This window comes from Mya arenaria, chromosome 6, assembly GCF_026914265.1.
Source record: "Mya arenaria isolate MELC-2E11 chromosome 6, ASM2691426v1".
Taxonomy (NCBI): Eukaryota; Metazoa; Mollusca; class Bivalvia; order Myida; family Myidae; genus Mya; species Mya arenaria.
In genome coordinates, this window is record NC_069127.1 from 34,079,770 (window position 1) to 34,104,277 (window position 24,508).

General features: G+C 33.6%; 2 protein-coding genes across 8 annotated transcripts in view; both read right to left on the reverse strand.

Moving 5' to 3' along the window:
• Window positions 1-356: 356 nt before the first annotated feature.
• On the reverse strand, window positions 357-18,964 carry LOC128238496 (adhesion G protein-coupled receptor L3-like). 2 transcript variants are annotated; one of them, XM_052954475.1, is made up of 21 exons: window positions 17,474-18,964; window positions 17,107-17,205; window positions 16,721-16,809; window positions 14,876-15,030; window positions 14,679-14,750; window positions 13,688-13,796; window positions 11,953-12,069; window positions 11,474-11,549; window positions 11,158-11,254; window positions 10,232-10,278; window positions 9,520-9,652; window positions 9,140-9,243; window positions 8,852-8,954; window positions 8,437-8,587; window positions 7,843-7,912; window positions 7,646-7,712; window positions 7,244-7,331; window positions 6,185-6,309; window positions 3,274-3,315; window positions 2,964-3,041; window positions 357-2,666 (listed from the first exon to the last, which is right to left on the reverse strand). In XM_052954475.1, exons 6-21 carry the CDS (start codon window positions 13,710-13,712, stop codon window positions 2,619-2,621), a joined length of 1,371 nt encoding a protein of 456 aa, XP_052810435.1. In that variant the 5' UTR covers window positions 13,713-13,796; window positions 14,679-14,750; window positions 14,876-15,030; window positions 16,721-16,809; window positions 17,107-17,205; window positions 17,474-18,964; the 3' UTR covers window positions 357-2,618. The 2 variants fall into 2 exon arrangements, with proteins under 2 accessions (XP_052810435.1, XP_052810434.1); XM_052954474.1 differs by lacking the exons at window positions 16,721-16,809; window positions 17,107-17,205; window positions 17,474-18,964 and having other exon boundaries at window positions 14,876-15,056.
• A 1,968-nt stretch (window positions 18,965-20,932) lies between these two features.
• The window catches only part of LOC128238495 (DNA-directed RNA polymerase I subunit RPA1-like), an 83,964-nt gene continuing 80,388 nt past the window's right edge, over window positions 20,933-24,508 (reverse strand). For all 6 annotated transcript variants that reach the window (XM_052954472.1, XM_052954467.1, XM_052954468.1 and 3 more), the window contains one exon: window positions 20,933-21,023. The gene's annotated coding sequence lies outside the window, so the exon portion shown is untranslated. The remainder of the gene's footprint in view (window positions 21,024-24,508) is intronic.

Sequence of the window (24,508 nt, forward strand, 5' to 3'; positions counted from 1 at the left end):
TGGCCTTAAAAGGGTTGGTTATACCTAGGCGATAGGGGATTTCCTACCTCGCATTTATCGCACATCGGTCGGGGGGCTTACAACCCATAAAGCGCATTGAAAGTAACGGTATTTGTGTTTTACAATTAAGTAAATTTTAATAAATCACCGATGTCTACACCAATGTTCGAAATGGATCAACATATAGTTATTTTGTGTATCTGTAATACTGCAAATGTTAAAAGAAAAAGGTAAACGTCCTGTGACGTTGGCGATCGGAAGTTTAAAAACAACTTATAAATGGCACCGTTGTGGCATTGTGGCGGTATTCCTTTGAATCCCAATAACACAGGAGAACATGAACATGAACACAAAACTTCTCTTCAAAAAGATCTAAAATGTATTTTAATATGTATTACTAAATTAGCAAGTGGATACAACATAGACAATAATATTTAATCATGCATGGAATAAACACATACAAATATTACTAAATATAATTCATATATAAGATAAGCAAACACTTGAACATAATTTGAAAATATGAATTACATGCTAGGCTTTCTCCTTTTGATATAAGAGTATTGTTTAACTTTACTACCTGTTCATTCAAGTTGTATAACAAAAAACAAATGTAGCGTCTATCTTCAAATTGACATATATATCAAAAGTTTAATATTCAAGCATCAAAATAAAACAAAAAGAAGACTTATAAACATACTTACATTATTATATTGACATTCATGTAGTAGTAAACAACTTGATAAAACATATGTTATGCTCTTTTGGTGAAATATCGAATTGTCAGAAAAAAACAACAACTTTAATAATGTCCCTCAAAGCAACCTATGTGACGGAAATGTATGAAGTTTTACAAAACACAAAAATCAAATTTAAAACTGGCCAAATTTCACCCGTAAAAAGTCCAGAAATTGGGGTTTTAAATTTCTGACTAAGATCAAAATGATAATTTTGGAGGTATTTGGTAGAAGAGCTGTACATGTAGTATTTCCATTCTGAAAATGGATTGTTTTTTTATCTATTGTTTTTTGTCGTTATTTGCAATCTTTAATTCGATTTAAGCACTGATAATGCTATTGAAAGTACAGTACATTAGGGTCTATGTGTATTACTATGTTATATTATTTGAGTTTTATAGAATCATTTGACCTTGGCTGCCATTAAAGGACTACTTTTTATATCAAGTGTCATTTTTCTTGAATTGATAATTAACTCTTTTCCGCCGGAAAATAGTTATGTCAAAATTATAACTTGAGTTTACAAATAAATATTTAAAGCTACTATCTCACATATTGATAGTTTTGATATTTAATATAAAAAAAACTGCCTAGAATCAGTTATTTTGTGCATTAATGACTTCAATGTGGTCATGATTGATAACCCACAATAGAACAGATACCAATAATTTGGAAAACTGCAGAAAAAATAATATTTCTTAAAGCGTAAGTAACTCTTTTAGTAAAAAACACATCAATTTTCAAACTAAAATAGAATGTCTGCGATCTGATGTTTTGTCAGCAGTCTCATCTTACTTGTTTCCACGCATTTACGCCCAAAATGAGTCATTCCAAGACAAACAAAATTAAAAACGTTGTAAAACGGTCAATCAGTGCGAGTGCAGCTTTTATACAACACGTTTCAGAAGTAAATCAAGCTCACCATTCATCATTTCAATGGTATCCTTTTATCAAATATTTTCCTGTCAGAATAGATAGCTCGATAGTTTTTCACATAAATATCGAATCTCAAGAAAAAAAATCACCTTTCACACAATAAGCAATAAACCGAAAAATTCTTTATATGATCTCTAAACATTGTCAACATCGTAGCATTGTGTACAATTTTCTCCCTATTTCTTCGCCTTATAGAAGCTTAGTGTAAACGATCAGGATACAGACGCTGTTCAGAATATAAACGTGATTAAATTCCACTAAACAAACATACTTGAATGATGTGTTTAATCCACAGATGTTTTTTGACACTGACCATCATTCAAATAATAATGCATATTGTCTTTATGCGCTGTTTTATATGAACACTCGTAAAATATATATTGCAATCTTACACTGAAATTAAAAAATATATCCTCCATATTTCCTGACACAAAATGTAATACATGACATACAAAAACAATGATTAAAACTACAAATACGATAAGCTTTAATAAGAAAACAAATGATAACAAAAAGGCATACAAAAATATTATTTTTACACAAAAATAATTAAAAGTAATTGATAATTCAAAATATTTACTGATCGATAGATTCCATTATAATCAATACTTATAAAGTGTGTTTAAATAAGAAATACACACATGATTACTCAGGTTCATTAATGACACGATATTTCTCCCATCTAATTAAATTCAACCTTAAAATGTATTCGAACAAACAAGTGTTTATATTTGTTATCTTTTACGCGATGTAGTTGTATTTTCCATTAAAATATTATAATAATGAGGCTCATATATAAATGTGTATTTCCAAACCAAAAAGCAACACCGAATGTGTATACTCCTGAACATCTATTGCAAATATGTGAAGTATTATTTTAATATCAAACAAATATGGTAAAGTATGCATATACATGTATATACATGTAAACTGGACATTCGTCAGTTATGCAGTTGATTCGGTGGCGTTTGATTTTGTTACAGCCGAGGACTTCTGAAAACACAAATAAAAAAAAATGAACAAATAAATATACAGTATACTATAAACTAGATTTCGATTATTAATGCACTGTTCAAATGTAAACAACTGTTTTAATTATATAACCTTTCTCTCAGTGGTGATAGTAAATTATGGATTCATGATAGTTATGAATAAACTGTATTAAAACCTTTTTTTATAATTATGTAAAAATCAAAATAAATATAATATAAAATGCGTGTCAGAGACAACCCAACAGCGAACCAAAGACATAAGGACACAGTTTCAAACTATAATGGAACAAATCAGTACCGTTTTCATTTCGGTAGCAGTGATGGACACCTCTGGTGCAAGCCACCTGGCTCGCCTGGCTTTGAACGCCTCCTGCACCTTCGTCGAGACAAACAATCATGTTTTAAATGTTCAAAGGACATTGAGATCACCAGTTTGTTTTAATTAATATTTTATAACAAAACACGTTTTTATTGTTCAAATATACAGCAAAAATGTGTTATTTAGTTAAAAAGAACTCTGGATTAAATTAATAGTAGTGTCTTTATTTGTATTTTAATAACCATTGATAATTTATATGTTGGATATTAAGAAAAGGGGCCAAACATACTTTCCTATCCAGGATGCACTGAACTACGAAGATCAGAACTCCCTGTAAAGAGAGAAATAGTAATTTTGTTTTATATTCGAGCACTTTTTTACGCTTTTTAATTTCTAACAAGTAGATTAAGTGTGGGTATGGATATATGAGCAATGTTTCGTTCAGCGGAAAACACATTATTCAGAATTGTTGTACTTGCACCTAGCGTATACCAGTGTACCTGTACCTGCATCATATCGAGCGTGAACCTTCATTATGTTGCATGTGTACCTATATTAAGTCGCACGTGTATCTACATTATATCACACGTGTACCAACAATACATTGAACGTGTAGCTACATAATCTCGCAGGTGTACCTACATTATCTCGCAGGTGTACCTACATTATCTCGCAGGTGTACCTACATTATCTCGCAGGTGTACCTACATTATCTCGAAGGTGTATCTACATAACCTCGCAGGTGTATCTACATAATCTCGCAGCTGTACCTACATTATCTCGCAGGTGTATCTACATTATCTCGCAGGTGTACCTACATTATCTCGCAGGTGTACCTACATTATCTCGCAGGTGTATCTACATTATCTCGCAGGTGTACCTACATTATCTCGCAGGTGTATCTACATTATCTCGCAGGTGTATCTACATAATCTCGCAGGTGTATCTACATTATATCACACGTGTACCTATATAATGTCGCACGTGTACCTACAATACATTGAACGTGTACCTACATTATGTCGCATGTGTACCTACATTATATCACACGTGTACCTACAATACATTGAACGTGTACCTACATTATGTCGCATGTGTACCTACATTATGTCGCACGTGTACTTACATTATGTTGCACGTGTACCTACATTATGTCGCACGTGTACCTACATTATGCTGCAAGTGTACCTTCATTATGTCGCACGTGTACCTACATTATGTTGCATGTGTACCTACATTATGTTGCATGTGTACCTACATTATGTTGCATGTGTACCTTCATTATGTCGCACGTGTACCTACATTATGTTGCACGTGTACCTACATTATGTTGCATGTGTACCTACATTATGTCGCACGTGTACCTACATTATGTTGCACGTGTACCTACATTATGTTGCATGTGTACCTACATTATGTCGCATGTGTACCTACATTATGTCGCACGTGTACCTACATTATGTCGCATGTGTACCTACATTATGTTGCATGTGTACCTACATTATGTCGCATGTGTACCTACATTATGTCGCACGTGTACCTACATTATGTCGAATGTGTACCTACATTACATCACACGTGTACCTACAAAACATTGAACGTGTACCTACATTATGTCGCATGTGTACCTACATTATGTCGCACGTGTACCTACAATATGATGCACGTGTACCTACATAATGTCGCACGTGTACCTACATTATGCTGCAAGTGTACCTTCATTATGTCGCACGTGTACCTACATTATGTTGCATGTGTACCTACATTATGTTGTATGTGTACCTACATTATGTTGCATGTGTACCTACATTATGTCGCACGTGTACCTACATTATGTTGCACGTGTACCTACATTATGTTGCATGTGTACCTACATTATATCACACGTGTACCTACAATACATTGAACGTGTACCTACATTATGTCGCATGTGTACCTACATTATGTCGCACGTGTACCTACAATATGATGCACGTGTACCTACATAATGTCGCACGTGTACCTACATTATGCTGCAAGTGTACCTTCATTATGTCGCACGTGTACCTACATTATGTTGCATGTGTACCTACATTATGTTGTATGTGTACCTACATTATGTTGCATGTGTACCTTCATTATGTCGCACGTGTACCTACATTATGTTGCACGTGTACCTACATTATGTTGCATGTGTACCTACATTATGTCGCACGTGTACCTACATTATGTCGCACGTATACATACATTATGTCGCATGTGTACCTACATTATGTTGCATGTGTACCTACATTATGTCGCATGTGTACCTACATTATGTCGCATGTGTACCTACATTATGTCGCATGTGTACCTACATTATGTTGCATGTGTACCTACATTATGTTGCATGTGTACCTACATTATGTCGCACGTGTACCTACATTATGTTGCACGTGTACTTACATTATGTCGCACGTGTACCTACATTGTGCTGCAAGTGTATGTGCATTATGTCGCACGCGTATCTACATTATATCACACGTGTACCTACAATATATTGAACGTGTATTTACATTATGCTGCAAGTGAATGTGCATTATGTCGCAGGTGTATCTACATTATATCACACGTGTACTTACAATACATTGTATGTGTAACTAGTACTAACAACATTATGTTGCACGTGTACCTACATTATGCTGCACGTTTACCTACAATATGTTGCATGTGTACCTACATTATGTCGCATGTGTACCTACATTATGTCGCATGTGTACCTACAATATGTTGTATGTGTACCTACAATATGTTGTATGTGTACCTACAATATGTTGTATGTGTACCTACATTATGCTGCAAGTTTACCTACAATATGTTGCATGTGTACCTACATTATGTCGCATGTGTACCTACATTATGTCGTATGTGTAACTACAATTTGTTGTATGTGTACCTACAATATGTTGTATGTGTACCTACATTATGCTGCAAGTTTACCTACAATATGTTGCATGTGTACCTACATAATGTCGCATGTGTACCTACATTATATCGCACGTGTACCTACATTATGTTGCACGTGTACCTAAATTATGCTGCAAATGTATCTGCATTATGTCACACGTGTATCTACATTATATCACACATGTACCTACATAACATTGTACGTGTACCGTCATTATGTCGCACGTGTATATGCTGGCTGTTGCGCATGTACATGTATAATATGAAACGTGTACCTGTAGACTGTTGAAGATGACAAAGAGGTACTGGAAAACGACAGTATCCTTGTTGACAGCAAACACACCGAACAGCCACGTGATCCCAAACACTGGCAACAAGACACACACGCTCCGAAGTCCAGTCCTGTGACAGAATATGGAGAAAACAATCACACGAAGTGCAAATAAAATATACTTCAAACTTCAAAGTATACTAAAATGCAAAAGTTTGCATGCAGTGCTAGCCCTTCACTGTCACGTATAATGTATTCCATGATATATCTTTAGCAATCAAAGTGATCCAAAACCAATCGACATACCCTTTGCATACAATTTGACATTCGCTTTGCAATTAAATAAAAACAAAATGAGCATAATCAAACCAACACAATAACTTGCAATGCTAACCAATTACACCAATGTTCAACATATACAACCGGGCATAATGGAATTGTTTGGAAAGAAACATGTGGCATCAGGTGTAAAACTTACGGTGTAAATTACCACCTTAATTTAATCGATGCATTATTTCGATGATTACTCCGTACTTCTTTCAGCTGGACATGAAAATTTTCACTTGTTGTTATTTCCCGAAATGGGACAATACTTAAAAGTCAAGCGCATGATGGACACATAGGAGCGTATGCAAAAGCCATTGAGTAGCTCAATCGAAAAGATCAGACGGGCTTATGTCGAGTCAGTTAAAACATGATTTAAATCACGCTTAAATACAGTATTGCTTTTAGGTGCGTACATCGTTTAGCCGACGATTGAAATTGACATTGTAAAGCTTCTGTGATATTCGCTCTTGTCCGAATGAAAAAACATTCGAAAACGTTTTACATATGAAGTCTTAACCACGTGGTATGCCAAACATGAACGAGGACTAAATAAATCAAAAGGGCTGTAATTAGTTGCAATTGATCAAAAGCATATATGCATCTATATTCCGTTAAATAAGGCAAAGCATTGTATAATGTATGTTGGCTGCATGCAGTTTTGGACTGACTAAATAAACAGTTGTTTTAAGAATTTCAGAAATCATAAAGGTAAGGCAGCGATAGAGAAAAGAAACTTTCTTGATCTTGTCAGCATCCCCTCGTTTTGACATAGCGGAAGTTCCAAACAACCTTTTGATGACTGCGACCGTGATGATGGTGTTCGTCTTTAACAGAGAAATGTAAAAAAAATCACTAGCAAAAATAAAACACCATTTCTTTCCATCACCAATACCAACAACAACTGCATGTATACACAAATGCAGCATTCACACAGATGTGTAAACATTACTCATAGCAAGAACTACCGCTAATTATCTTAAGTACATGAGACTGACGCTTGTACGGTTTCATTTATTTTTTCATATGCTCAAACATATAAGTCCTTATTAAACTATTTCCGCAACAATAAGAGCTTCAAGAGAATTGTTTACGCTAGCATCAATGATGTTTACAATAACCTAGTAAGGAAATAACTTACAAATATTATTGTCAATGCCGGTCCAGCAAAAGCCCAGAAAAGTCCCGAATCAATGCTAAGCCAGCAGCTTGAAAAGAAAAAGAGAATTACTTAAAAATATACTGCCTTCTTGGAACTAAAAACAACCAACTGTAGTACAATATGAGCTTGAATTATTTTAGGTGATATTATTCTGCTTTATCGTTATCCATACTTACAATTTGTCATTTCCATAACCTTTCAGTTTAGATGATGCAGCAGAAATAATAACGACGACCAGGGGAAGTCCTGAAAATATTCAGCAGTTAATTAAGTGAGATACGGATGCTTACGAACAGTCACAACACAAGCTTGGCATCAATTTACAGTATTTATGATCAGGTATATTCAAACATTTGACCAAAATGGGTTTGCAAGAAATTTTATAAAGTTATGATACCGTACGGATGCTTACGGACAGACACAACACAAGGTTGGCATCAATTTACAGTATTTATGATTAGGTATATTCAAACATTTGACCAAAATGGGTTTGCAAGAAATTTGATAAAGTTTTAATACCGTACTGATGCTTACGAACAGTCACAACACAAGGTTGGTATCAATTTACAGTATTTATTATTAGGTATATTCAAACATGTTTCAATTTGACCATATGGGTTTGCAAGAAATTTGATAAAGTTATGATACCGTACGGATGCTTACGGACAGACACAACACTAGATTGGAATCAATGTACAGTATTTATGATTAGGTATATTCAAACATTTGACCAAAATGGGTTCGCAAGAAATTTGATTAAGGTTTAATACCGTAAGAAATTCCAAGCAATGCTTGTAAAATGTTCCTTTTGTCAAGGGGTCTGAGCACCTTTTGTGCAATAATACATCCTTCCGATAGCATCAAGAAAAAGGCAGCCAAAAATATGTAATGGAGCAGAACAGCAATGGACGTGCACACGGCCTGTAAGATACATACACATACAAAATAAACAGAAGTCTTTTAAAACGAATACAGTTTGGTCTTTATGTTTAAGTCAGGACGAAAGGCTTTTAAAATATGTTCTCAAAGTTAGCAACAAGTGCATAGCTTCCGATAATTGATATGAATGTTAACATTACAAGTGAAATTTACATATACCATCCCTTTGTTCAGACCATTTACTTAGGCGTTTTAAAAATAAAATGAAATGTTTCGTCGGACGTAAATTTCATAATGTGTTTTTACGGGTTGTGAAGTGTAGTCCACCCCTGCCAGAAACAGGACGTAAGCCACAACAAGAACCGTACACAGGTTGAGAAGCAAAACTGACCTCGTGGAATGTACAGTCCTGGAAGGATAATGATCTCAATTATATCTGTTGAGACATATTCGGCATGTTTTTTCATTAGTTTATTGATATGATGTTTAAATTTAATGGAATTATTTCGATTATATTTCCTTATCGTCAATCTGTATCATGTACTCACATTGACCCCTCTATCGATCAAATTACTAGTATATAATACAACTTACCTCCAAAAGTATACATAAATCGCAATGGTAAGAACCAAACCAAGTATAGATATGCTGCATCCCACAATTGACAAAACTCCAAGGCTGCGATGGTGAACAGTTTCCTATGTAGTAAAATTAATTTCAAACAGTATTTATGAAATAACTGGCGTATTATTTTAGCAAATACAATTATTTTAGCAAATAAAACAAATAAAAAAATAAACATAATTATAGTCGTCGTGTATGCCTATGATAGGTCTGAATACATATTTATTTGATAATGCTGGTAATAGGAAGTTCCGTAATACATATACAGGTTTTTCAACTAGTTATATGAACATTGTACTAAACAGTGTTGTGGTTATCATTTCAGACTAAAATACGAATTATATAACAACCGTTTCAGTGGTACTGGCGGGGCTCATGAGGACAGCAAAGTTTGTCAGGTGGTTACACTTGCAGGACACAGTCCCTGTCTCGCTGTCAAAGTGTTCTAATTCGCATCCCTCGGTGGACCAGCGGCTATTCCCGCTACATAAGACACAGAACAGTAAGGTTGTTATTAACGTATATGATATATTGATAAAAAGTACAAGATGGAATAAAAGCATCATTAAAGTGTTTGTTTAACTTCTTACTTCATACAAAAATGGTGGGGAGACTGAGCATTGTAACTTTTGAAGACACAATTAAATATATTTTTAACAAATTGGCCTCTACTGCTTCATTATATATTTGAAATAGAAAAAAATATATATTATTTTCGCTCGCTCGTTCCAATTTCTTTGGTTGAAAATCCGTAAAACAAAGGTTTACTTTGGTGTGACTTAGGGCCAATATCTACTTTGATACAAATACCAAGAACAATTTTAATAATTACTTGATGGTATATTTTGTTTCTGAAAAAGGCTGTATCTTTCATTTTCAGTGTATTAAGTAAAGGTCTTTGTCCTATATTATAAAATTCATGGTTTATCGAATTTGAACTAGAATCATGCCGTAGAAAATACCATGTTACCATGATAAACCATCAGCATTTAATGCTCACAAAAAGATGATCCCTGTGATAAAAACTTTGGAAGCAATATTAGCAAATATCTTTAGAAATACCTTAAGTTTGTTTTCCAAAAGGAACAAGCAGGGTCCCTTAATTCATTCTGAAATTACAGACGAAATAATCAAAAGTTTATTGATATATGTTCATGCATAATGCTGAGTTGGGTCGATAATCATTTTATATTTTGTAAGTACATTCTTATAACATACGATAACCAATATTATAGAATAAAACGACGACTGTAACACAAATTATAAATTTATAAATAAAACACGTGATACTACAGGATAGACTTAATCACAAACATATTAACCCAGAGCCGGTTTGAAGACACAAAGATCACGTCGAACAACTCCTGAACTCAAGACAAACAACCTTAAATAACATAAATGTCAAAATACCGTTATTATCAATCGCCTCGGTGAGGAGAGTGAAGCAAAGTAAGCCTTAAATACAATAAATGAATAAACAAAAAACTGTCCAAGTCCTTTCAACACTTGCATAGTTGAATAGTAAAAACTAAGGATTGAAAATCTTTCATATTCATATTCGATAATCAAAAGTAATCAAACTAGGCATTTCGAACAATCATCGACTTCAGTCACTCACAGTCATTTCAACATAACGAATGTCTTCTTTAGCCATCATAATCATGTGTATAACACATCAAGATTATGGTATGAGCTGTTTCAATTTGAACAATATATTGCAGCGGCTACTTCACTTCGCAGTACATAGCGACAATTGATATTTGATTTATGTAATCGATGATTGCCGACCTTGGACGCAAAATATCGACTTTCGACTGCACTTTGCTACTTACTTTAAAACCTAGTCAACACAAAATCAACGAAACATGAAAAGCCATAAAACAACAGGCACATATTACAAACATAAATACGTTAACTACGTACATACATAAATACGCAAACTACGTACACTGTCGAATGTCGAAATATGAATTCAAACAGTTACATACATCAAAGACATGGAAGGTTATGCTGACGTTCTCTGTTCTATTTTGTTGTCTGTGGAAACTGAAGGACAGTACCGGCCCGTTGATTGAACTGTCTAATCTGGCAATCAAAATAACCAAGAACCTATGATACTAGTGATACATTATAAGTCTTGCATTGCACAACAAACACTCGCATGGATCGCTAAGGTTGAATTGTTGATTATTTTTCTAAACAATATCTTTTAAAAACTATAACTTATATTGGCAAATGTTTTTGTTTTATTTTGTTCATACATGTTTGCTTATAAAACGCGTATGGAAAAGTAATTGTACTTACGAGTCGATATCATTTGAAGTTGTAGGCAACATTCCCGACATGTTTTTAAACAAGCCGCCACTAAATACGTTTTTACCTATATATATATATATATATATATATATATATATATATATATAAACAAAATGTTGTTTCAAAAATGAACCTTTGCGAAGATTTTCCATACTAAGAACGCTGGTCAAACTGTTCGCAGCGAAAAAATCAGAAACATATAAATTAATATGTTTATCAAAAATGCGCTCTATTATATATTATAAATTAATAATATACGCGATTAGATAAATTCGATGAGGACATATCCGAGTAGCAGACTAGTAAAGATCATTTGTCCAATAACCCTCATTTAAACAAGCGATTTGCTCTAAAGTCAATAGTTTTTTGTTCTGAAATCAAAATAATGTTAGAACATTTTATCAGAATTGCATTTACTTATATGTGTACAAAAGTCTAAATATGTACCAATTATTAAAAAGGGTTACCTTGTCCACAGCCAACGACGATCTGATCCTCCATACTATTCGTTGTATTTTTGGTATTACCGGCATTGGACGGAAACGTAATATTGTCACAACTGTCTACTTGACCAATTTCTATAACTACATTGAGGAAATGTAATAGGGTATTTTCACACAAAGAAGATAGTCTTAAGACATTTAAAACTAAGGAATAAAGTTGAAAACGTCTTGAACACAAAATATTGTAAAATCAAAGAGAACAGGCTATAATTCCAGGGTAATGAAACAAAACAAATATCCAATCATAGGACAGAGATCCTCCCCCAGCACACACACACTTTTTTGACCCGGGGTACATGCAGGGGCGTAGCCAGCGTTATGCATTTACGCATGTGCATAACATCAATTTGAAAAAAAAAATGAAAAAAACAAAATGGCCAAAAAATGGCATTAAAGTCGAGGGCTAAGCTAAAATATGAAATTAGAATAAAAGATAGATCAGCTAAAGTAAGCATTGCTTCTCTGTGCTAGAAAGCCTAATGAGCCTATTTCAATCACTTGATAACTACAAAGTCGGCGGCCTTGAGCCTAAAAATCCCTCCAAATACACCCATTTTCCATTTTTTCCCTGGGGAGGCTCCCCGACCCCCAATCGGATACAGGGATATTCTCCCTCCTACACCCGCCCCCTTTCGTGCGTAACATTCAGTAAAGTCTTGCTACGCCCCTGACATGGTACTATATAAAAAAAATGCGCCTCCCCCTTTAAATTCATGTTATCCGAAATTTACAAAACAATGGCAGAGTACACGTTATTAACTGACATCATGTGTTAACAAAGATTTTTGGTTGGTTATCATTTGACTTTGGTCCATTTTTCATAATTAAATTGAATTGGTTGGAAATATTTAACGCATTTCTAACGAATGAAGACCGTAACAGTTCAAGTAAATGTGTACTCGAAACACTAAAATAATATACCATTGAATACTATTCCTATCAATAATTAATCTTTTTGGTACCAGCTGATTAATTGATTAAACACCGGAGACGGTAACCGCAGTTATATATATATATATATATATATATATATATATATATATATATATATATATATATATATATAACTGTTTCTTTTTTTAAACATCACCATTTACAAATAAGAAAGAGTTTAATCTATATTTCAATAAACAAACATATCTGCGAGAAGTGTGCAATTTTATTACTTTTATTTTGTTTGTAGATTTTTTGTTTTCGGAAACGTAATTTACACCCTTTCTCAAAATAGATATAGCTCACATGTATTATTTTTTATTATTCATAAACAAAAAACATGTTATAAAATAACATTATATAAATAAGAGTTACATGTCAATCATACAGATATAGTTAACGTTGTTAACACTGATAGCTTTCAGAACGACTTGGTGTTAAGAATTCAAATCATGTTTCATAATTTAAAAAGATGTGATTCGATAAATGTTGAAAAAAAACTTATCAACATTTATCAAGAGAGGAGGGGTTCACTGTCTGACCCATAGCCTTGTTCTTAACGTGCAGCACTGAACATATCGCATGGCCAAAACTTGCAACACAAGTATGATTATTACTTAATATGCAAGCTGATTATATTATATTATAATTTATTCTTATTGAGTTCTTTTTACAAATGATTATTTTTAGTTTGAAAGGAAAAAAAGATGACATGATTATGTCTTTTTTAAAAGCTACTCTGCTCCTATATACTAAGCAAACTTACACAAGTTTGGCTTGTCGACCTCCATCGTGAAATTCCCGTCAGACGAGTTCACAACTTTCGAAATAAACCGGTCGATTGTGGTTAAAACAGAGACGGCACCAACTCCCTTCTGTTGTTTTAAAATAATTAAACAAAAACTTTAATTTACAATAACAAATAAATAGCAAAGTGGCAGTATTTATATGGTTTACAGACAATTATAACCAAGTTACATCTTGGAGCAATTATGATCAATTGAAAAGTAGAAAAGCGGTTAATAAGCAATTTCTGTATACGTTGATAAAAACTAACATTGCTCTTTACTGCCTTCAAGACCACTTCTGAATTAAGCAATATGAAACTGAATGTGCATGTTTACATGTAATTTACACTTCGTTTTTTTTCTGAAAATGTTGAACTTTTTTACCATCATGTTTGCTATCGCTATAAACTTTGTAAGTATTTTATGCGAAATAAACTACTATTGTATTGTATTGTGTTGTATTGAATTGTATTGCGTGTTTGTTTATAAATTAGACAATGTTGTTTATAGACCATCTACCTCAGTTCTCGAAGCGTATAAGTTCCTTATAACAGGATTAAGGTAATATATTGTTTTTTTCTACACTTTGCCATTTTCATTCATAAGAGGTCTGATAATGATTAATCTAACACATAGCATCATTGTTCTGGTGTACGTGAATGTAATTTGCGTTTTATTTACTCTTTTTATTCTTTATTTTTTAAAACTTTTAGTCTTTGAATAAGGTTTATTTTTATGATGACCACACAAAGCAATTTTCCTTTTGCTAAATCAAATTGAAGTTTGAATTCGGCTAATGGAAATAGTTACTTAAAAAGTTTCGAGAAATAAGGCTCGTTGATGTACTTTTATCCGGAAAACATATCTAGACAAAAGGGATAAGAATAAATCTTGTGCGTTAAAGTAAATTTAAATTATATTTATAATTTACATGTAGAATAGCATACCAATGAAAGAAAGTATACATACGTCATCAATCAAACTTTTCCATGACGATGTCGATTTTCCATCCAGTAAGTTATTCGCAACATCGAAGAAACTCTAAAACAAATAAGTCAATTATTTTACCTCAAACCAAACATATAAACTGAAAGTTTTGTAGCTGTTCTTATGTAATTATGAAGTTTACGAGGCTGGAAACACAATTTGCAATGTAACACACGTACGTTTGAGTCGTTCTTGATTGTAGAAGAATTAATTTCGATGTTGTCAATGATTTCATCAAGGATCTGGTTAACATTCTGTAGATCGCCAGCTGTTGGTAAATTTTCAGTAGCTGTTGTCAAGGTATTTGTTTGATTCTTCAACGTTGACAAAGCCTCTGTGGAATTGATGGAGCCATTTAACACATATAAATTCAAATTTGTAGTTAACTCAATACAATCATTTGTCTTATACATTAGATCACACATCGTAATTTGGACAAATAACAGTATGGAACGTGTCGGTAGGTGCATATACTGGTTCATTAGGATAAGAGTTCATTATAACATGTTTAACTGCATTACGACGATGGCGCGGGTTTAAAATCGATGATTTAACACGACTGAACATCTTTTGAAAACACATTTAAAGGCAGAATTAAAATATGAAGTGCTTTTATTTCTCAAACTTTACAACTACAAAATAGTTTCTATTTTGGGGTTGCTTTCATGACGTATAAAATTGTTGAGAAAATGCTCAACATGACAGGGGTGCCATCACACGGAGAAAGACAAATTAACAAATTGAAATAAGTATCAAAATGAAAAGAAAATATTAAATTCAATATAAAGTTCACCAATGTTTCGTCCTGTGAAATAACGGGTGTAGGACATTGTAACTCAACACTCGCGAAACGATATAAGGGTTGAAATTCTGTAGTTGGCGAAAAAATACCCATCAATTAAGCTGTTTAAGCCTCAATATCCCGTATATTTAACCAACTCTCAACGCAAAAAATGCTAGCTTCTGAACAATCGTCAAAGCAAACGATCACTTGTAGCGTTCGCGATATTATATCATCTAAGCTAAGCTGCCTCTCGATCATGTATGACAGTTCCAAACACACCCAAAATTATTCTCGGAACATATCCACCTCTTTGAATTGGAAAACAAATGAGTCTAGCCAGAGGCCATAGTCAGAGAGTTGACCGCTTCAAGAACCGATGAGCTTGGCCAGCACCCAGAGCCAGCCTTGTGGTTTTGAGTTTATTTATACTCTACTTATTTATACGCACGCTGACATGGCCCATCGGCGAGTGCTCCGATACGATTGTTAAATATATTAAGTGTTCGAAGCATAGTGCACAGACATAATGTAACGCAGGTTGCAGCTACCCTAGTTCTTAAACGCCCGCCATTTAACTTTCCCAGAAGACGATTTGTATGTTTTTAGTTTTGCGACAGTGAATCGAACCTGCGACCCCTGGGTTGAAGGCCATGTGTGTGAATCCGCCACTTTGGCTGAACTTCACAGATCACGAAATGGTACAATGATTGTGTTAAGATTAGGACAAAGGAATGGTCTACAATAGTTTAAACGGGTGAAAATGTAGCTTAGTATATTATTAGATGTTCTACCTAAAATAAACTATGGCTCGTTTTGGCATTTCAAATGCCGTTCCGTTTCTTTAAGAATGATGCATTCCAAAGATCTGTTTATGCACAGTTATAACTTAGATGAAAATGTTAATGCTTTAATGCATATATTTTAACTACCACTTATGCCAAATAAAGCTATTTTAAACGAATATTTTAATTGAAATTTCAAAATGAGTTGAACCCTGCCCATATGGTCGAAATTGTTGCACTTTGATGGTTTCCTGGACGTTTCACTCTCATTAACTGTTTCAATCATTATATTCATGTGTCTTTTCGAAGTTTAAACATTAACTCCATCGATACAACTTTTATGATATTTATTTCATAGCCTATGACACTATGTAGTATAACGAAATAAGGTCTTTAAATAATGTTAAGTATATATTAACAGAAGAAACAGTATAAAACACTATAAACGTATCGTTTACCCGAGCATGTAAATCCCGTATGGCTTTCCGTGTGCAATTGTTAACGGGGTTCAGGAATGTGCCTTTCTGACAACGACGATAATAATGACCTAAAATATCACAGTAGTTTATATTACTTATATTACGTGAACTATAAAAATATATGTTTCATGGCATACTCTTTAAAGAGCACCTGTAGCGTTTGTTTTCTGAGTGTCTTAACAGTTTAAAAAGATGAGAATGGTCAATTGGTTCAGGTAAACGCCACTCAACCATGACGTCGAGGGTTTGTGATCCACCGGAGCCTTTCAAAAAGTACACCAGTGTATATACGTTTCAGCCAATTGAACAGAATCGACGTTAACTGTTCGTAAAACCCCCTCAAAATTTCAAGAATAACAGTATACCTTCATATCCTTCATGACATTTAGATAGAGATATCTGCCCGTCTTGAGCTTCTGGCCATTTCGCCCCATTTTCTGTGGATGCACTGCATGTGGTTGACCCTGAATAATTCGTGTCGACATGCTGGGTCAATCATATAATTGCTTAAGGACTGTGGTGAATAAGAATGCTTACAGATACTCTACAACTTTTGCTACACAATACAATAAGTTTATGCATTATATATGGTATAATACATTGAAACAAAAACATTAAAAATCATGATTATTTTTGTATAGAAGATAATATAAAAGTGCCCGTTTGGTTAAAACATGCATTATGTTAGTTTTGGGTTTTCAGCTACAAAAAAACGTATCAAAAAACGGTTACCTGCTTCAGGGGCCGCTGTGTACGTGGTAAGCTTTCCATGAGCATTTGTAACGTTCCCTGATTCGCTATCTTCTTCAATTGTGGTATCTTGCAAATGATAGAAAGACTGTACAGAGTAATTTGAACAAGGGTGTCCCAAACTTTTTGCCAGGAAGAACACATTCAAAGGACAAGTAAAAGAAATACAAGAACGGACCTAGAGAAAGTTAATACTAATCAACAGTAAAGTTTTCTCAATGAAAATAACAATTCGTAATAACTTGACCATAACCAACGTGAGAATTTGCGGACGTTTAGACAATTTGGTATTTTTGAAACAACAAACACAAATTGTAAATGATTCGTTTTAATCTTATTGTACACTCGAGGCAAACATTCACATATTAAATTATGATAAAACATTTGCAATTGCCATGATAAAATAGATGCAATAAAAAAAAAACAATTGCTAGATAATTACTGCCTCTCACCGGATACTACTCTTCAACCGTTATAATAATATTCACTAAAACGTACAATTGTATGAACTCCACCTATCAACGCGTTCTTAACTGTTGGCGAGGTATTGCATACAACGCCAGATGGAATATGACCTTTGACTTCATTGCCAGTAACTGATTCGGGCTCAATGGTGCCAGAGAAAACGTATAATCCAAGTTGTCATAAGATAGAGCCTATATGTATAGGTAAGACTTAGAAATGCAAAAATATCTAATTTCACTCATTCAAACAAAACAGAAAAATGTGAGCAAACAAAAAGTAAAAATAATAAAAGGCAATACATATTATTCCGTGCTCTTTAAAACTGAAATCTCAAACTAATCAAATCACTTCTTGACACTGAATTCAATCTTGTTTGTTCACTGGAGAATCCTTCAGGGTGATTTATATGAATGGTTCCGCAAATCGCAGCAGCACGACGCGCACAAATGAGATATCTTGAGATGAAATGCACTCTCGGGATTGTCCATTACTCTGCCTGTGTGACGTTACAAATGATATAGTTCTTGGTTGGGTGTTTTTAAAAGCATACCGCCTGTGATGATACATCACCAAAAAACAACAACCATCTTTGAGTTTGTGGTTAAGTACAATGAGAAGTGCAATGACCGGTCCTAATTCATTATTTGAATGGCATTATTTTGGCCTCCAGTAGACTGAAGCTTTAGTGTCATTGGGACTGTCCTCACTGGTCCAATAGCTCGTGGCGTAAAGTGAAGACTGAACATGTATTTTGCACGGCTTTGTTCTTTCATGACCGTCGAATCTAAAAGGACAATTTGACATTGCAAATGTATCACTGATTACAAAAACAGACTAATAAAATGACATAAGGAATACTTTTTAACAAACCTGACAAACAAATAGTTTTATACTTATTGTTAACGATTAGATTTCAATTTATGACGTATTAAGCAATGCATAGATACAAAAAAACAAGTAGGGTGCATAAAAGCAAATTATCACAGTTGTCACTCCCCCACCGTCCACCATGAAAACAGTCGTCAGTGTTTGATCATGTCCGATAATACAATTTCATTCTCGATCGAACGCACCCGATATAATAATGATAATAATGACGTCAGTGCTTAAACAAATAAAAAAGAATAATACATGAATATAAATATAAACATACTTCCAATATGTACATCTAAAAGAACAAGGACTTAATCGATGAGTTACAATTGCTTACACATTTAAGTTCAGCACACTACCGATGCGGCATTTGTGTCGAAGAAGTCATCACATATTGATCCCCAGCGTTCATTCATGTACACTTCGATAGGGCCTTCGTAATGAGTGGCCCCATCAACAAGCCGCACGGTTGTATCATCTGAAGGTAAGTATAATTTAAGTGGACATATTTACCGAATAGCGATAATTCGATATAGATTATTTACGGTCAGTAATAATAATTGAAAACATATAAAAGAATGAACTCACCCGATTCATGATTATCTACAGAAATTGACGGTGTCCTTGATACTGTAAATATTAAGTCAGTACACACTTATTTAATCTTACGACTTTGTCATATAATGCAAAACACATAAAATTATCAGACTCACAAATTCAAACCAAAAAGCGCAAAGCCATGCAAAATCAATAGTACAGATCAACACAAAGAAGTGGAAAACATAAACGTTAGAAACTTGTTTTAAACACTATGAAAATACATATTCTTCCGTTCTCTTAAAATAAAATGAATTATTAAAATATTCAAATCACTTCTTGACACTGAATTCAATCTTGTTTGTTCACTGGAGAATCCTTCTGGGTGATTCATATGACTGTTTCCGCATATCGCAGCAGCAAGACGCGCACAAATGAGATATCTTGAGATGAAACGCACTCTCGGGATTGTCCTTAAACTCTGCCTGTCAGCTGTGACGATACAAATTATATGGTTCTGGGTTTGATCTTTTTAAAAGCATGCCGTCTGTGATGATACATCACCAACAAAATAAACCATCTTTGAGTTTGTGGTTAAATACAATGAGTAGCGCAATGCTTTGTAATGACCGGTCAGAATTTTCTGCCATGGTTTTGCCCTCCAGTAGACTGAAGCTTAAGGATCATTGGAACTGTCCTTACTCGTTCAATTGCTTGTGAAATAGAGCTAAGACTGATCGTGGATTTTCAATATATTCGTACTTTTATGTACGTCGAATCTAAAATGAATATTTGACATTGCAAATGTATCACGGATTACAAAAAATACTAATAAAATGGCTCAATAAATCAAACTTATCAAAATCAAAATTATGACCAACCAATACCAGTTGAATACTTTAAAGCAATAATAAGATAAAAACAAACAGATAAGTGGCATAAATCAAAGTTTTCACAGCTGTGACTCCCATATCCACCATGACAACGGTCGTCAGTGTTTGATTCATGTCCGGTAGTACCATTGCAATCTCGATATTACAATGGCCTCAGTTCTTAAACAAATAATATGTTATTATACATGAACGTAAACAGCAACATATTTCAAAAATGTACATTCAATAAATAAAAGTATTATTAGATGAATTAAAAATTGCTTACACATTTAAGTTCAGCATTCTACACGCAGCCGGTGCAGCATTTGTGTCGAAGAAGTCATCACATATTGTTTCCAAGTGTTCATTTGAGTACTCTGACTTGGCGGCCCAACGTCGCTTTTTCTTTTTTAAAAACAATTCATTCACAATAGACAACATAACATCAAACCGGCTCTGCATATAGCAACATTTCAAAATTTAGAACATAGGGAACGATAAAAACTAATCTGTCGCGCTATACTAGCTGCTTTTACACATGTATAGATTTTAAAAAAGGACATCAGTCGAAAAAAGAATCACAATTATATAACGACAATGTTTCGGGAAAAAAACAACTTAAATTTTAAAATATTCACTAGGCACCAACAACCATATCAAAACTTACAGCAACAAGTATAATAAATGAATGTACCCGATAAGATAACGTTGGCATTAAGTTGATACAGAATCCCCAGGAGAATAAACATCACCGTTTCCATCTTGCCCATGTGCAGCTGATATCCCTGTATTCACAAATAAGCCCCTTTTTCACAAATGCATATGCTTCGTTTTGATTTCCCAAGTATTGGATAAACTAGGAGTTTGATACCATGGTAAAGTATGACAGGTCATTAATATTTCTAGAAAAAATGGAAGATCTCAGGGATATGCTAAGCATGAATTGTTAACGGGTATTTCCTTTGTAAGGTTTTTATATCTAGAAAGTTCGGACACTCATAAAGTAGCCATTTCTTGTATATATTCTTTGGGTATCTTGGGTATCGAAATCTAGACGAAATCACGTTCAAACAGTTTAATGAAAAAAACTAATAACAATGGCAAATTTTACAACAAGGGAGAGAACTATGAATCAGATATATCAGATGTTAATATACACAGGTTATGATCCACCAATAAACTACTCACAACTAAAATTGGCCTTGGAAAATACATACTTAGATCCTTTGATTATCATAACCTGTTTATGATTGATGATTAACAACATATAACCATTTAAAGTTCTAAAGCGCAAAGTTAATATTATAACGTTATTCTTATAAAAATGTTAGTGACCACCGTCACAACACCACCACAACCACCACCACAACCACCACCACAACCACCACCACCACCGATGATGATGATGTGAATTAAGGAACTAAGCTTTTTGTATCAATGCGAAGACCCTTCATTTATCTGTTTATAATGAGCGCAAAGTACAATGAACCCTTAAAGGGACTGTACACCAGATTCGCACCCAAAAAAGTTTTTTTTCTGTAACAAATCTCAGGATAATTATCTAATGCAATGTGTTGCGCTTTGATATCATAATTGTAAAAGAAAGTACCAAAATGTAAAAAAAAAAATGTGTCAGAGACCTGGTTCGAGCCCGTGTCGCCAAAATTGCAGTCCAGCGTCACATTCACTGAGCTACAACGGCTTACTCTATTAATTACATAATTAAGCTATACACGTACCTCGGTAATATCACGTGATAACACCGACTAGCCAATAACGCATAAGTAATGAATACTACCTGGTAGCCATACCCAGTAATCTTTTTAATGAAAAAATACCAAATACCTGCTAAACTTTTAAATAAATTGTTAACTATGTGGTACTTCAGTTAGTAAGTTTCAATGCATTGTACACATCGATGCCAAGTTTATGTCAGTTTTCGACATTTTTTTTTCGCTATTTTATCATACGAAGTACAGCCCCTTTAAGCAGATTTTCGACATCCACAGATAAACGACTCCCCGGTATCATTTTATTAAATATACATGAGTCATAACATTTTGAGCCGGTAGTCGATAAGTTTGACTGGAGTTTGTGATTCTATTTGGGTCAAAATACATCCTCACGCCGGCAATATCCTAATAGCCTCTTATAGAATAATACCGTAATCAAGTTGTTAAATTAAACGACTTGATTACGGTATTGTTCTACAAGAGGCTATTCGAATTTGGCCGGCGTGAGGAAAATATTTAGCTGTTGGAGAACTAAGAAATATAGTTAGTACATTTGTACTTGATGTTTTCAATCTTTAAACATAATTCAAGGGTGTGGTTTAGATAGTTAAATATTGTTATCAAGGAGATTGTTCATAAACAACATCAAAGATGTAATGCTTAGCTTAGTTAATTCATAATTATACTTTTTATAGTTAAGAAAATCATGTCAATACTTAATAATAAACTATTATTGAATGTTTTGTTTTATTTTTGACAAGTGTCGTAATAATCAAAATGAGTTGAAGCGTTAAACCTAAGAAACATGCACTTTAGAAAGGTATTTTTCGAAAAATGACCAAAATCACTGCTCCCCTGAATTTCATGCTGGTCGTAATGGCCATTAAATGAAATGAATTAGCTGTTACGGCAGATAACTGATAATGCTTAGCTTAGTTAATTAATAATTATACTTTTTATAGTTAAGAAAATCATGTCAATACTTAATAATAAACTATTATTGAATGTTTTGTTTTATTTTTGACAAGTGTCGTAATAATCAAAATGAGTTGAAGCGTTAAACCTTAGAAACATGCACTATAGAAAGGTATTTTTCAAAAAATGACCAAAATCACTGCTCCCCTGAATTTCATGCTGGTCGTAATGGCCATTAAATGAAATGAATTAGCTGTTACGGCAGATAACTGATAAAAAATACATGGAGAACCAAGTCAGCCCTTTAACCCTTAGCACAAAACCACTGAATGGAACATAATGCATATGCTGCTAAAATCCAGGTATATGCTAGCATACAGGGGTTTCCTTCTTAATCGAAAATTGGTTGGATTTCTTGGCATGGATGACTCGAAACCGAGAAAAGCTTGGCGAATGTTCAATTCCCATGTGTGTATTAATAGGACTACTCCTTTCAATGTGGTTCACTATCATCCTTGGAAAAAGACGTAAATGTGATGGAAACAGTACCAATTTTCGTTCTACAAATCATACAGAATGGACCGTGAACAGGAATTTCTAACAAAATTGAAATATAATGTGTTTACAGACCTTCAAACCTTTTAGGCACCCTTTTGGATAAACTAGCATCTATGTTTGATAAAATGTCAAAACAAGTTCGATCAATTGATCCTTATCGAAAGCCTAAATTACAAATCTATGAACACTGACAAGGGAAAGCACCTTTTAGATGTTATAAAATATTTCAACAAACTCAAATCTTTGTGCAAGAAATCGCAACTGGACTTGTTCATTGTCATAACTTGGTATTTACAGTTATAAATCATTCATAAATAAAAATCAAAAGACAAAAACGAGTTCATGAGTTTAAAAGAACTCTATACTGGTGCTATGGTTGTAGAATTTGCCTCAATCAAAAGTCCTTCTGATGATTTGTCTAACAATATTAAATCAGTTGGTGAATTGTTTGACAATTTTGAAACAATTGAATTTTAGAAAATAAATGAAACGATAAAATAATATGCAGCTTCTTTAAATTTATATGAAAAGGGAAAAGAAGTGTATAACAAACAAAATGCATGTTTTTTAATACATTTTTTTTTTAATTTAAGACAACATCAAACTCGGGAAATAAGCGAAACTACAGAATCCTTGTAAGAACTTCATAGAAATCCATGAACAATTATTTTCAAATAATATGTATTTGAGAAGTATAAGAATCAACATATTTTTTAAAAACAATTGAGCCATTTATTACAAAATAAAAACAAAACTGAAAGCACAACCTTAAAAGCTGCACTCTCACAGATTAAACGTTTTGATAACTTTCTTATTTTTTGTCTTGGAACGAGCAAATTTATATGAAAATGCATTGATATTATTGATATTATATCACAACAGTGATATAAGACTGCTGACAAAAATCAGATCGCAGGTTTTCATATTTAAGTTCAAAAATTGATGTTTTATGCATTTATCTTGAACCTTATAAAATATTAATTTTCTAACGGAAATATGAAAACCTGCGATCTGATCTTTTGTCAGCAAATTTTTATCACTAGTTTGCAGATAATTACGCAAAA